Source organism: Nelusetta ayraudi, unplaced genomic scaffold, assembly GCF_046127955.1.
Source record: "Nelusetta ayraudi isolate G7.1 ecotype Tasmania unplaced genomic scaffold, CSIRO-AGI_Nayr_v1 ptg000372l, whole genome shotgun sequence".
In the NCBI taxonomy this organism is placed as follows: Eukaryota; Metazoa; Chordata; class Actinopteri; order Tetraodontiformes; family Monacanthidae; genus Nelusetta; species Nelusetta ayraudi.
Window position 1 is genome coordinate 93 of NW_027466412.1, and position 14650 is coordinate 14742.

Below are 14650 nucleotides of genomic sequence, written 5' to 3' on the forward strand. Positions count from 1 at the left end.
TCTGAGTCCGGCCTTGTGACTGCTAGTGGACATGAGATGAAGTTGAAGCCAGTGAAAGTGGGCTGGTGTGGGTTGTTGTGAAAGTGGAGGCCTTCAAAGACTTGAACGTTGGCTGAGCAGCAAAACTGGGCAGCACTGACCACAACCACCAACAGAGGCGCCACAACCTCCCTCTGCATGTGTGTGTGCGTGTGGGCGTGTGCAGCTGTTCCTCTCCCGGGCCTGACCGCCCAGACACCAGCCCCCCCCCCCCCCTTGTCTCACATGAAAATATCATAAATTGAAGCTCTCCTCTTTGAAGCCAGCGGCGCTTTCACAACACAGGAAGTGATGTCATGTGTTTCCAGAGCGCCTCTGCACTCACGGAGGAGGGAAAACAGTTGAAACTAAACAAGGAGCAGACTGCGAGTCTTTTGTTTATGTGGCGGATGTGCGGGGTGAGACCTTCAGTCCTGCAGCGTAGATGACGGTGACTCACCGAGCTTCAGCTGCAGGGACCTCCAGCCTGCTTTGGCAGGAGGACGCAGCAGTGCAGGATGGGAAATTACTTCAATACCTTCTGTTGTACACATCCATCATCCCACGCTCAGGCTCGCACACACATGCTTGTGTGCTTGGCGAAAAGCAGCATCGATTGTTACGGTTTACGGAAAGTCTTACATAAGTCAATGATCATAGGCTCTTTGTTTTATTTGGCAATGAGACACAACAGCCGGCAGCCGCTGATCAAAAACTGCTTTTCAACATTTCTCCATAAAGGCGCCAAGAACTTAACATAAAATGGGTTCTTCTTTAATTCAGCAAATCAGTGCAAGGGGCCATAACCTCCACATGCTGTGATGTGGTTCAGTATGTTTTAATCAGCAGTAACTGTAAACTTCAATTGACCTGCTTTCATGATTATTTGTCTACTTGTTGGTTTTTACTTTGATTGTTTCTATTTCGGGGGCCGCGCCACCTCGGCTGCGCTGCGTTAACTCCTGCGCATCGTCTCTTTCAGATGAAGGACTGTGCGGTGAAGGAGCTGCAGCAACAGTCGGAGGAGACGGAGCTGCTTCACGTGGAGCTGCACATGCTGGAGACGGAGAGGGCTCGTCTGTCGCTGGTGGAGGAGAAGCTGGTGGACATCCTGCAGCTCCTCCAGCAGCTCAGGGACCTGGTCAGTGGAAACAGCTGCGTCTCAAAGACCGCTGCTCATTGAAAAAAAACAAAAAAAAACTACCAAAGAAAACACGCAAGAACGCCTTCTGTACTTTTAGTGAGGTTCATGGCCGTGACATATGGTTTGGATCAGTGTTTCTCAACTGGTGGGTCGTGACCCAAAAGGCCATGGAGCTGTTTTGATTGGGTTGCGGATTCGTGAGCAGTTTCCCTTTTTAAAAAAAAGAAAAAAAAAAGAAGGAATTTTCCAAACTTTTGACTTGTAGTTTATATTTATAGAGACAATATTGGGCAGTTATTTTGCAGGACACACAGTTCAATGATTTCAGTAATTTATTCACTAGACATGATATAACGTGGGTGAGTGTTTTTTTTATTTTTGTGGAATAAATTTGTGCCGCGACTTTATAAGGAAAAAACTGTGGGTTGATGAAGCGAAGAGTAAACAGCAGGCAGATGCGGAATAAAGTCATTTACTTCAATTCACGAAATATAACGTTGCCCGATAGTAACCTCATCACAGTGTAATAATCTAGTCCCTGACATGAATTAAATGCTGGTTTTGTGCTCACACACACACACACACACACACACACACACACACACACACACACACACACACACACACACACACACACACACGTGTGGACACTGAGTCACTCTGCTGCAGCTGCATGCAGATAACTGGGTTTTTTAGTTTATGATCCAACTTCAGTAGCAGAAGGAGCCTGGCGATGTAACATCTAGAAGTGGTTCGTTTCACTGGCCTCTGTGGCAAGAGGAAAAAAAGCTTCTTTCCTCTGAGCACAGCTGTCTGCCCTGTTTCAGGAGGTCTCGCGCAGATCCCTGGGGAAAATCCTGCTCAGCGCTCTGGAGTCTTGCAGTGACCCACAACACGGTCAGTGAGGTGCAAAGTCCCAGTAAAGTCCATATGGGAAATTTGAAGTTTTTATAAAGTAACTGTTAATCGGTTCAAGGGGCTCGGGTTGAACTTTACAAGGGTCTCTCTTGGCGATCACACGTATTCTGCTCTTGCACAGGGAAGGCCCACATTCTGGAGGTCCTCAATGCTCTCTACCACGAACTGGCTGCCTGTGAGATTCTGTCCACTGGGGGGCCTTTGGAGCGAGAGTCCAGTCAGCAGTCTCTCATCATCTCCTGCTAACCAAGACTGCCCTCTGTTGGGCCAAAGGAACCCTGTTCAGATGTGGCATAAAGAAGTAGTATTAGTCTCTGGTGGACAGGCTGACAGAAATAAGCTGACAATGAAATTGTCTCATTTCAAATGTGCGTCATCAGGTGGTGAAGCTGATGAGGCCACAAACTGGTTGACGGATGGAAGGGTTCTGTTTCATCGGCACCACTTTCTGTTGCGCATTTGAAACTAATGTTATAAAGTTTCAAATTAAAACCAATATATCCTTGCAGGTTGTTGTTGTTGTTTGTAAATTGACTATTTTGTGTTGTACTCGTTGCTTGTATATATGTATATGTGTGTCTTTGTGGTTGTGTGTGTGTGACACTGCAACCTGTAAAAGAAGATCCCGCCTGTTATTTCCTTTGGTGTTAATAAAGTTTTCCTTGACCTTGAACAACTTCAATGTGTGAACTGCTGTCCGCGTCGGTGCCTCTGATGACGACGTCCAGTCCGTCTCCCCTCAATAAATACCGTCCACTCAATGTCGTCACCAGAAAAAGGGCCTGGATTTTGGCTTTGAAGTCAACATTCTGAAATGAAGTCATAGCTGGAAACGTGTCTCACTCGGTGTCCCTTCTTCCCCCTTGCCCCCCTCTGCACTTCTTCACGGGCAGGCAATCATTTTGCAGGCATGCACAACTCCGCGCGATGTCTGTTTGACCACAACGGTATGCGGGAGTTGCTCGGGCCGTAAAATTAGACCCGAGGTTTTCAATGTGAAATTATAGTGTGGGGACTAAGATAGTCAGAAACTTCGGAGCAAAGTTGCGACACAAAACGCGTCAGGCATGATTTAAAAAAAAAAATAAAAAATAAAAAAGCGCATTGCTGCCACCCCAGGAAAAAACACAATAAAAACATGGCTCGATATAATTTTATAACGTGATATTTTCGCGTTTTTTCGAAATCATTTTCACGTTATTTTGTGAAAGTTTCACGTTAAAACGCGAAACTTTAACGTTATTTAGTGATCATTTTTCACGTAAAGTGCGCCCGCGACAGGATAGGACAGCGATTCGATCGACTTTTGGGGTTCTAGAAATCTAGCTCTATAATCTTACGTGATCATTTTCACGTTATAACTTGAAACTTTTACAAAAATAACGTGAAAATGATCGCGTAAAAAGTGAAAGTTTCTAGTTTCTAATGTGATACTAAGCCCTGTTTTTTTTTTTTTTTTTTTCTTTTCTGGCGTTACATCAATGCGCTTCCGTACGAAGGGACTGAACGTGTCGAATATCATGTTGGCACTTCCGCCGAGACATTGACAGTGATACTGGCGCTACTTATCAATCTGTATTTGACTTGATGGAACTACTTTGGACACCTGAGCCTTGTAGCAGCCGCTAGATGCGAGGTCACGTGTGGCGATCTCTCGAACCTTCTCCCAGTTCTCGCGCGACTACCAAGGTTGCATAGCAACTGGACTCGAACCATCAACATTCGTGGCCCCTGTGTGTCTGCACGGCCCGGGTTGATCTTTTAAACCTTGCTTCTTCTTGTGTAAGTTGGATGAATCTTAATTGTTACAGGCGGCCTCTTTGGGTTTTTTTTTGCTTTTGACTCCATTCCAGCAACATGGCCTCTGTAGTCGCACAGTGCCACCACATCTTTGGTCTGCGCAAAGAGGTGATAAACAATGTGTGCTTTTTGGATGAGAAAACAGTGGTTTACCCCTGCGGAAACTTCTGCGTGTGCTACAACACTGTGGAGAGATGCCAGAGGTTCTTCCCAGGTATGTGGCTTCCTGGTATCTTGCTGGTATCTTGCTGGTATCTTGCTATAAAGCGGCTCAACATTTTTATTTTTTTTTAATTCTATTTTATTTGTGAGTCCCACAACTTGCACAATCTGTCGTTTTCCACAGGAACAGAGAAGAGCCAGGGCATGACGGCTCTGGCCATCAGTGCCAACCGCCGCTACCTGGCAGTGTCCGAGTGTGGCGAGAAGGCCACCATCACCGTGTTTGACCTGCAGCACGAGCAGGGCAGGAAGAGGAAGGTCCTGTCGGCGGGGAACGTCCCCGTCCAAGAGTTTGTCTGCATGGCCTTCTCCCCCGACTCCAAGTATTTACTGAGCCAATCAGGAGCGTCGGAGGGGCTGCTCATGCTGTGGTTCTGGGAGAAAAACAGGATCTTGACCACCATATCGACCAACCACTCGGATCAGGTGGTCAACCAGGTTGGGTTCGCCTCTGCTGACAGCCTTTCACACACACTCACGCCTTTACAAGGGTGAAATGATTATTATTATTTTTTTTTTTTGTCCCCGTCCGTGTAGGTCAGCTTCAACCCCTTTAACAACACGCAGCTTTGCGTCAGTGGGTCTGGAGTGTTCAAGCTGTTCCGCTACGCAGAGGGAGCCCTGAAGCAGAGCAGCTTCGCCAAGGTGGAGCGCGTCAACTTCCTGAGTCACGCCTGGCTGACGGCCGATCGCATGATCGCCGGTACGGACTCGGGCCGCCTGCTGGTGTTTGAGTCTGGCAGCCTGAGGAAGGAGGTCAGCGTGGCTGCAAAAGACGAGCGCTGGGAGCCCAACAGGTTGGGAAACGAACGGCTGTTTGTTCATCAATAAGTCGGTCAAGGGTCAATGAGACAACTGAATGGGATTCATTGGGTCTTCGTTAAAGATATACGATTATGAGCATTTTTCTTCTATAATGGACACATAAGATTATAAAACCCCATTGTGTGATATCAGCAATGATACTGCAATGTATCATCAATATAGTATCTGAGGAAAAGCTAATTCTATGAGAATGAAGAGTAAGGATTGGAACTGACTTTGCAGGTTGTTCGAGATGAAGAAGATCAAAGACTCTGATTTGGACGCCCGTGTTTATGGCGCTCCCATCACAGCCGTCTTGTCCTACTCCAAGGGCTTTGCGTGCGCCCTGGCGACTGGCACTGTGTATCTTTATGAAAAGTTCCTGGAGGACAGTTTCAAAAGGAGCAGGGAGATCCAGGTATATGCAAGACATACATGCATAAAAAGACACACACAATAGGTCGGAGACAAAGAAAATAGTATGATTTTTTTTTTTTTTCAAAGAAACACGGAGCAAAGAAAATTAAAGATGATAACATCATAAAATGCACATAATTTGGAAATCCTGTAAGTTGTGTAGTACAAAACTAGGTTCAAAACTGGTTCAGAAACCCACACCACATATATTGATGCAAGTCCAGCTTACAAGTACCCAGTTCATCTAAAAAAATAAGAGTGATGACTATAATCCAAACATTCTGACTCACTGAATCCCAGCAGAAGCTCGGCACAGTGCGAACATCAGTGATCGTGTGTGAATTATCCCCTGTGCCAGATCCCCTCCGACCCGTACAGTGAGGTGCTGCCTACGGCTGAGGGCCAGCAGATTGTCACCATGTGTATGAGTCCAGCTGAGGAGACTCTGGCCATCAGCACAGACCGAGGCCAGATGTACTGGCTCAGTCTGGCCACCGTTCACATGAGGAAGGTACACCGGCAGAGCATTCAGTAAAGCTGGGTCTGTCAGACAGGAAGCAGTGGGCGAGATTTCATTTTCTGTCTGATCCTTCCAACGTGCCGCTTGTTTTTCTGTCCACCAGGACGACCGAGTTTCCTTTGACTTCCTGTCACAGTCCTTCCACCACAAGGCCATCACCGACTTGTCCATCTGTGTTCGAAAGCCCATTGTAGCCACCAGCTCTGTGGACGGCTCTGTGCGCATCTGGAACTACGAGACAAAGTATGAGACACAATCACATCCTTGCAGTTTGCATTCATGCCGTTTCTTTCTTTTCTTATAAATAAGACAATTCAACTCTGTCAAAGGCTTTTTCTGCGCGGAGTGACGGTAAAGCAGCGTCTGAGGTCGCTTTCTGGTTATAAAGAACTTTCAAAGACCTTCTGACATTGTGGCAGCCTTGACTCTTTTCTGCCATTTGTGCTGCAAACCAACACCAGGACGCTGGAGCTGTACAAGGAGTTCCAGGAGGAGGCCTACAGCGTGGCTCTGCACCCCACCGGCCTCTTTGTCCTGGTGGGCTTCTCAGACAAACTCCGCCTCATGAACCTGCTCATGGACGACATCCGCACCTTCAAGGAGTTCCCCATCCGCGGCTGCAGGGAGGTGAGTGGCACACGCTCAACGTTGCTGCACTGCACTGCACTGCACTGCACTGTGTTCAAACTGCTGTATCGCTCAGTGCGCTTTCAGCAACGGCGGCCACATGTTTGCAGCCGTCAATGGGAACGTGGTTCAGATCTACGCTCTCATGTCGTTTGAGAACATTCTCAACCTGAAGGGCCACAAGGGAAAGGTGAGTGGATCACACAGACTCCAGTATTAGCTCCTGCTTACCATAGATTAGAATAGAACAGAATAGAATAGAATAAAATAGAATAGTGTTTTTCAACCTTTTTTGAGCCACGGTACATTATTTACATTGAAGAGATGTAAAAAAATATATATATAATTTATTTATACTCACTCAGTGTCAAACCTGGGAAACCTGTTTAGAATAAAATATTATTTCTGCCTTTATTAGTGGTTAAGAAGGTTGTTAAGTAGCGACTGCACTCCTCCAGGTGAGTGGCATGGAGTGGAACCTGGATGACAGCCAGATGGTGTCCTGTGGGACCGACGGCGCTGTGTACAAGTGGAACATGCAGACGGGCAAGCGTGAGTCCGAGTGGGTCCTCAGCTCCTGCAGCCACACTGCGGTGGGCTTCGCTTCAGGCCAGAAGACTTTGCTGACGGTGGGAACGGACCTCACTCTGAAGGAGATCCAAGATTTCCAGGTGAGAAGCACGCGGCTGTATGAGCCGTGGCTGTAGTGGAAGACTTCCTCCAGTGATGATGAGCAAATGCTCTGAGCGTCTTCCAGCTCAACCTTTGCCTCCCTCAAACGAGCACTGGGACACTGTGACTGTTAATAACATTTTGTTTGCAAGCAATATCAGAGGAACGAGCCGTGTTGGCCAGAGTAGAACACATTTTTTGTTCATTAAAGCAGTGTGCACTCATGGAATACATATCATATTGAAAATACACTGTAATGATTTATTTTATTCATTTCTTTTTTAAACGTGTCTTGTCTGGCAGTAGCTTTTACAGTCCTAGCAGACAGACCCAATGATCTATGCCTAACAAAACCTAAAACAAAATCATGCCAGTTTCAAACAGAAATCTGAACTTGCATAATGTGAGATCTACAAATAAATTACATATTTTTTCTCAATTAATATACTACTAATAATAATCATGAATAATTGGACAATAAAAACTCAAACATGCTCCTGATTCAGGGAAGAAGAACTGAGTTCATCCACATTTTCTTGGGAGAGGAGTTGGTGGATTGTGAGTGTGCAGACACAGTGCGAGTGGCTTTGGTGCATCCACAGGTTCTGAAGGAGGTTCCTGCAGATGAATTGGCTCACTCCACCTTGGCCGTGTCTCACTCTGGGAGGGTGGTCTTCACCGGGACTTCATTTGGAACCGTCAGAGCCATTAAATACCCGCTGCCCATCCAAAAGGAGTGGATCTCATACCACGCTCACTGCGGCGCCGTCACCAAGGTTGGTCTGAGTGCTGAGCACAGTGAATGTGCAATGTAAGCAGGCCTCAGCCCACAATGGGAACCTGAGAGCGGATATTTTGGATCTCAAACTAATCTGCCACTGAAAGACTGCCACTGCTTCCTGTCTGCGCCAGATGGTGGTCACGTTTGATGATCAGTATCTGCTAACAGTGTCTGAAGACGGCTGCCTGCTCGTGTGGAAGATCATTGACAAGGAAGGCAAAGGACTGCAGGGGAGCCGACCTGTCTTCTACTCTGAGGAGATTCTCATCACCAAGGCAGACATGGAGGAGAAGGTGTGTGTGTGTGTGTGTGTGTGTGTGTGTGTGTGTGTGTGTGTGTGTGTGTGTGTGTGTGTGTGTGTGCAGTGGGATTTGGCGTCAGTAGTTTTAAACTGGTTGTAGTGAATAGTACTGATTCAAGGGACATAGGGTATTATATTATATTACATTATATTATAAAAATAAATCAAATAAATGATATGTAATGGCCTTATGCAGTACTTCTATCTACTATCAACACAGACGTTTACAACCCTGAAAGTGAGAAATAAGCCGCCATGGTTCAGCTGATGTGAGTGCAGTTTGGGCTTAAACTGATGTCTACAGGGAACCTCCTGTGTGTCTCGTCCCTCAGAGCCAGCAGATGCTGGACCTGAAGATGAACGTGGAGGAGCTGCACATGGAGAATGAGTACCAGCTCCGCTTGAAGGACATGAGCTACAACGAGAAGATCAGGGAGCTCACCGCCTCCTTCAACCAGCAGATCCACTCGCTGAAGACCATCCTGCAGGTCTGCGGCCCCCCCCAGCCAGCCAGCCAGCCAATCAGCTGTGCTCTTCACACTCTGAGTACCTCCTCATTTCTTACTGCATGATGAAGAGACTATAATATCATTTGTTTGAAGTCTGGCCACCCTGAATATTCGTCGACACGCACCAACTGTATCCTGCAGGAAACGAGGACGGAGATGGAGAGGCAGAAGCGTGAGCACCAGGAGAGCTCGGCGCAAGCCGCTGAGAAACACTCGCGCCAGCTGAAGGACCTCGGTAAAGATCACCGTGTCCGTGTGACTGCGAGGAGACACACAGTCGAGGTCTTTGCACCCATCAGTCTGCTTCTCCACACCTGCAGAGATGTCCTGCAGCCAGAAGCTGACGGTGGAGCACGAGAAGTACGAGGAGCTGCAGCAGAAGTACGACCTGATGCAGGAGGAGTACAAGAAGCAGCTGAAGGTGTCAGAGGAGAGCAGCTGCCAGACGGTGGCGCAGCTGACGCGGCTGTACGACGCCCAGCTGGAGGACAAGGCCAAGGTCCTGGCTCAGGTCAGAAGGTCCTGCACGATCTGCAAAACATCATTGCTCTCAGGTGGAGCAAAGTCTGCAGCTCCGTCCACCTCTTTCCTTTGACTTTCCGCAGTGTCAGGACAGCGCTGGGCAGCAGATCCGCCAGTTCAAGGAGATGATCAAACAGGTGGAGGAGGACGAGGAGAAGATCATCAACAAAATCCAGATTGACTACGAGAGGAAGCTGCACAGTGAGAAGGAGAGCAACATGAATCTGAAAGGAGAAGCTGGAGTCATGTCTCAAAAGGTGCTCAAGACCTTTCCACCTGTCTGAGTGTCTGTGTGTGTGTGTGTGTCTCATCTATTGTTTGTGTTGTTGTGATCACAGTTCTACAACATGCAGAGACAAATGGACGACAAAAACTCAGACATGCGCAAACTGAGGCAGGAGCAGCAGCGGCTGCTGGGACTGATCCGCTCCCTGGAGAGCGACATTGAAGATCTGAAGAGGCAGATCTCCGGACTGGAGAAGACCAACCAGGACAAGGTGACCCAGAAGACCACTTCTAGTTGTGCAACTTGTTGAGCTAAGAGTGACTCAGTACAAGTTGCAACATTGTTTCATTGGCAATGCAGAAACGTTCCACAGACCTGTACGAGCCAAGTCGGTGGCTGTCGTAGGTGTAAGTGAGGTTTGTGTCTCCCCCTCACGTGTGCAGGATAAGACCATTGCCAATTTGAAGAAGAAGAACATGGAACTGGAGAAGTTGAAGTTCATCTGTGACGTCCAGGTGAACGAGTTGAAGAGGCAGATCGAGCCGCAGCAGGACGACCTCAAAGAGAAGAGGGAGCGAGTTCGCCAGGTGTGTTAGTGATGACGGAGAAAAGATAAGTCAATTATATATACATATATATATATATATATATATATATACATATATATATATATATATATATACATACATATATATACATATATATACACACACATGTGGTTGATGCCATGTTTCTTCTGACAGCTGGAGGCAAAGCTGGTGGAGATGGACGCCATCAACACCCAACTGAAACTCAGTGTGTCCAACCTGGGGCTCCGAGCGAGGACGGGGAACAAAGAGTTGCAGAGGGAGATGCAGAAGGTGAGCAGAGACCAGTTGAGCACTGTGACGAGGACAGGAGCAGCAGAGAGTCATCATGAGAGCAATTAGTCCTGGTAGCAGGTAGCAGAACCCTTGGTTTGGTCGGACTGTTGTGTCCACACAGGTTGAAACAACTTCTTCCTCCGTTAGTGAACTTCCTTGATGAGCGGTCTTTTCTTTGGCCAGGTGAAGGACATGGAGACGCATCTTCTGCGTCTGCAGTCAGACCTTCGGAAATGCGTCAGCCTCATTCAGGACCCAAGGAAGCTGAAGAGCAGCTTGCAGACCATCTATGCCCGCTACGTGTCTCAGCCTGATCAGGTGAGCACTTCCTGCTTTAAAATTTCATAGCAGGATTTATGTCATTTAAAGTGTCATTTGCAAACTATGTGAAAATTCTGCTTGATTCGAAGGTGGAGGACAGCAGCTCCGAGGTGGAGGTCAAGAGGATGCTCTGTCGCCAGCGGGAACACATGGAGAGGACCGTCAATGAGCTGAGAGCAAAGTTGGCCAAATCGGCCGAGGACCACGAGAAGGTCTACGTGAGGATCATGAAGGTAAAGAGAGGCAAAAGCTTTTCCTCCAGCGATATCGTGGAACTGTCCCTGACTGCGAGTCTGCTCCGCAGGAGAACGTCTCTCTGATCACTGAAATCAACGAGCTGCGCAAGGAGCTGGACATGGAGAAAAGTCTGGTCAAACATTACAGGTCCCAAGTGTCCGTGCTGAAGAAGACCAGCAAGCCGCGGCCAGATTTGTTCAGCGGCGACAGGGACTCCAGACAAGACGTCCTCGCTTGAATTTGCTGGCGTACATAAAAAAAAAAAAAAAAATCCAGGATTTGGGCTTTTAGGCTTTAAATCAAATCAGCCTGGTAGAAAGTTGAATGACTGGTTCAGTATATTGTGAATGTGTTTGTGCCTGGATCACACAGACTGATCATGGACACCATGGCCTCATGTATCCGAGTAGCACCATACAAATGGAGCAGTGATGGTTGGCTAAGGTCAAGCAGCTGCACATGAAGCACTTCAATGCAACCGACCTCACTTATGTTCTGTTTTTAGAACAGACCGTCATAAATTATACCTCACTAAATCACATCACGCAAAAATAGTTCACCATCATGTCTGGTAAATAAAATATTGAAATTATTGAATTGAATTAAATTCATATTGTTAAATTGTTTTGTGTCTGTAATTAAAAATACCCACAGAGCTGTTGAGATTAATTAAACCTTTATGGAAATAATACATTAGTTATTACACTTTTAGCTCTCTCTAAACATACAGAAGAACAATAACAGACAATTATACACAATTGACACTATTTAATAAAAACACATAAAAAAAAAGATAAAATAAAAAAAGATCAATTCAAAAGTTTGCTGACATTGTTTGAAGGTCATTTTGCAGGTCGGTGAGGTCCGCTTCGATTCTGTTGTTCATCTCGTCTATGGATGTGGACAGGGTGTCAAAGAGAACCTGAACGCAGACACAGAAGATGGCATTTCAAAATCAAATCAAACTTTATTTGATTCGACCGTCTCAGTTCCGCGAGAAGCCAGTGGGGGGAGCTCCAGCGCTCGTACCTGCGCTCTCTCCGTCTCTTTGCTGCAGACGTCTCTCAGGCTCTGGGTCTTGGCCTTGACCTGCTGCGTTTCAGTGGAGATGTCTTGGATCCTCTGAGCCATCTCCTCCCTCTTGTGGTGGATCTGGTTACACTGTCTGCAAAGGCCACCTCACTGTGAGTGCGCTAGTTCACCATCATGACACTGCCGGCTTGCTACCGAGTGTATACAGGAGTGTGAAAAAAAGGTTCTACGACGCCCCTGACATTTGACTCCCAATGGTCGTCATTTACAAAAGAGGATTAATGCCGCAAGAAGAGAAAAAAATTAAAATGGAATTTTTTTTCTCTCCCCAAGTTCGAGAATAAAGTTGACGTAAAAAGACAACATTTCGTGAATAAAATTGAAAATAATTGAAACTTTGAAATGAATGTAATAAGGGAAATGTAAGGCCGATGCTCAGCGTGGTGCGCTGCATTACAGATGCAAGAGGTGCTCAGAACCCGTTTTTGCACCACTGTGATTGCAGTAGTACACACAGCATATTGTATAGTCAGATACCCCATGACATCTTGCACGTGCTGCTCCTTCATCTCCCTCTTCTTCTGCCTGCGGATATTCTGTTTGGACTCCTTGTCCAGCCTCATGGCCAACGCTCGCTTCTGCTGGCTCTCCTCGACGCACAGGTTCTTCAGGTCCTTCTGCTTCTTCTCATACTGAGCCAGCAGCTCCTGGTACTGGATACCAAAAGAAGAAAAATATATACGAAAATTAAACACCAACAGCCGTGATAATAGAAACATTTTTTTGCATTGGTATATCAAGTGAGGAAAGCACATCACACAGAAATAAAAAAAAGAATAAAATAAAAAAATTAACGTTTGAAAAAGTCACAATACAGAAAGAAGTTCATGCGGAAGGTCAAATTCAGAGCAGAGCACTGATTTTTTTTTTTTTTTTTAATATATATATTTTTTTTTGGGGGGGGGGGGGGGTCAAGGTCTACGTCAATTTGTAGTAAATTGTGTATAAAAATGCAAGTTTCGTATGATGATGTGTGTAGTTTAGCGAAACAGCTGCGCTGAGGAGAACGACTGGAGGCAGCAGAGATGAAAACATCTCATCAGGGCAGTGGCCTGGCCGGCCCAAAAGGAGAAGAACAAAGATCTACTGCGTGTCGGATCGAACCTCGTCTTGCCGCTGTTTGGCACCGTTGAAGCTGCTCTCAAGGTCCTGCAGCAGGTTGAGCATCTGCTGGATCTCGGCCTCAGCGTGAGCCACGTTCTGCACCATGTTCTGCAGCTCCACCATGCAGCCATCCGTTTCTTCCTGGAAAGAGAAAAAGAAGAAAAAAAAATCAGCACCACCAGAACTAGTTAGACGCCTGCAAACCCCATGACTGGTTGCATTTATGAGTCGTCACCATTTCGGAAACATTAAGATTTCTCCCTCAACTGCTTTTGGAAACTCACAATGGACATCTTGCTGGTCTTGATGTTCTCCCTCATCTTCTCCAGTTGACTCTTCAGCTCCTCTGGAGATTCCACAATCTGAGACTTGAGTTTGCCGATGTCCTCCTTCAGGTTGCTGACGTCCACCTTCACCTGGGCCTGGCACATCAAACAAACACACTCAGGCTCAGGTCGCCCCCACTGCCCTCCTCTCTGCCACCAAATTAACAATAAATGTCGTTTACACAACATATGAATAAAGGTCACACACCAGTTTCTGAGTTTTTTCTGCAATGACAGTTTTCCACTCTGCAATGGCCTCGTTTTTAGTTTGCTGCAAGGAGACACGTTTATTGGATTTCATCCCTGGACAGTGATCAACTTCATCTCTGTGTCGAAGGTCTAAATGGTACCGACCACTTCCTGTAGCTCGTGCATGGTGGCCGTCTGCAGCTCGGACAGAGCGGCGGCCAGCTCGTCAGCCTCGGCCTGCTGCTCCGGTGGAATGACCCTGCAGGAGGATTCAACGACTCAGCAAATGGAGGACGGCTGGCACGTTGCATTTGAAATCTGCTCAAACACAGGGGAGGATGCAAATGACTTTGCAAGCGTCTGCGTTGCTTACTTCAGCAGTTCAATCTTCTGCTCTGCGTCCGAGATGCTCTGAGTGAGAGTCTGCAGCCCCTTCTTAGCAGCCCTCTGGACACACAGGGACACACAGAGTGGCTGCTCAATGGGTTTAGCAATTTAAAAACACACACACATGCAAATGATGAATGAATTTTGCATCTATTCTTGCCACCGCTTATTAATACAGTAAACACAGGACTAGGGCTGGGTGACTTTGGTCAAAAATAAAAACTTTTTTTTTTGTGGGGGGGGGGGGGGGCAGAAACCTCATGCGACTTCGGAAAAATAATTTAGCAGGTAGCGGTGAGGACAGCAAACACAGCAGAATCACTTCCTGGTTTTAACAGCTGCTGTTGCTAGCTAGTGCAGACGCCAGTAAACATAGGTAGCCAGTTAACAGCTTCTCCAGGGGGGAGGACCACTACGGTACCCAAGAGGCACCAACCCGGAAGCATGAAAGAGGAAAATCGATTTTCCGATTTCCTGTTCCCATCGTTACGACTAATAATAAAAAGAATAAAAATAATAAAAATAATAATAATTTAATCGCACAGCCCTACACCGGACCAATGAAACTTTGTTTCCAAGAGGACAATACAACTACATGTACAACAGTGACGCAGTACCACGTACATAGTGAGCCACCTTCTCTGCCATCA

General features: G+C 46.7%; 3 protein-coding genes across 3 annotated transcripts; 2 read left to right on the forward strand and 1 right to left on the reverse strand.

The window, feature by feature from the left end:
• Nucleotides 1-245: 245 nt before the first annotated feature.
• On the forward strand, nucleotides 246-2756 carry LOC142882625 (EF-hand and coiled-coil domain-containing protein 1-like). The gene is made up of 3 exons (XM_076017423.1): nucleotides 246-1159; nucleotides 1990-2059; nucleotides 2202-2756. Exons 1-3 carry the CDS (start codon nucleotides 1001-1003, stop codon nucleotides 2324-2326), a joined length of 354 nt encoding a protein of 117 aa, XP_075873538.1. The 5' UTR covers nucleotides 246-1000; the 3' UTR covers nucleotides 2327-2756.
• Nucleotides 2757-2928: 172 nt separating this feature from the next.
• Nucleotides 2929-11494, forward strand: LOC142882626 (cilia- and flagella-associated protein 57-like). Its single transcript, XM_076017424.1, has 22 exons — nucleotides 2929-3027; nucleotides 3934-4094; nucleotides 4227-4540; nucleotides 4640-4899; nucleotides 5150-5324; nucleotides 5682-5834; nucleotides 5947-6086; nucleotides 6305-6470; nucleotides 6547-6660; nucleotides 6929-7141; nucleotides 7745-7918; nucleotides 8055-8216; nucleotides 8557-8712; nucleotides 8875-8968; nucleotides 9054-9244; nucleotides 9339-9512; nucleotides 9594-9752; nucleotides 9925-10068; nucleotides 10225-10341; nucleotides 10528-10662; nucleotides 10755-10898; nucleotides 10970-11494. The coding sequence occupies exons 2-22, from the start codon at nucleotides 3938-3940 to the stop codon at nucleotides 11138-11140; spliced, it is 3513 nt and encodes a 1170-aa protein (XP_075873539.1). The 5' UTR covers nucleotides 2929-3027; nucleotides 3934-3937; the 3' UTR covers nucleotides 11141-11494.
• Nucleotides 11495-11561: 67 nt separating this feature from the next.
• LOC142882627 (kinetochore protein Nuf2-like) lies at nucleotides 11562-14648 on the reverse strand. Its single transcript, XM_076017425.1, has 9 exons — nucleotides 14625-14648; nucleotides 13987-14060; nucleotides 13779-13872; nucleotides 13633-13695; nucleotides 13383-13520; nucleotides 13099-13239; nucleotides 12472-12647; nucleotides 11932-12067; nucleotides 11562-11824 (listed from the first exon to the last, which is right to left on the reverse strand). The coding sequence occupies exons 1-9, from the start codon at nucleotides 14646-14648 to the stop codon at nucleotides 11717-11719; spliced, it is 954 nt and encodes a 317-aa protein (XP_075873540.1). The 3' UTR covers nucleotides 11562-11716.
• Between the last annotated feature and the right edge of the window lie 2 nt (nucleotides 14649-14650).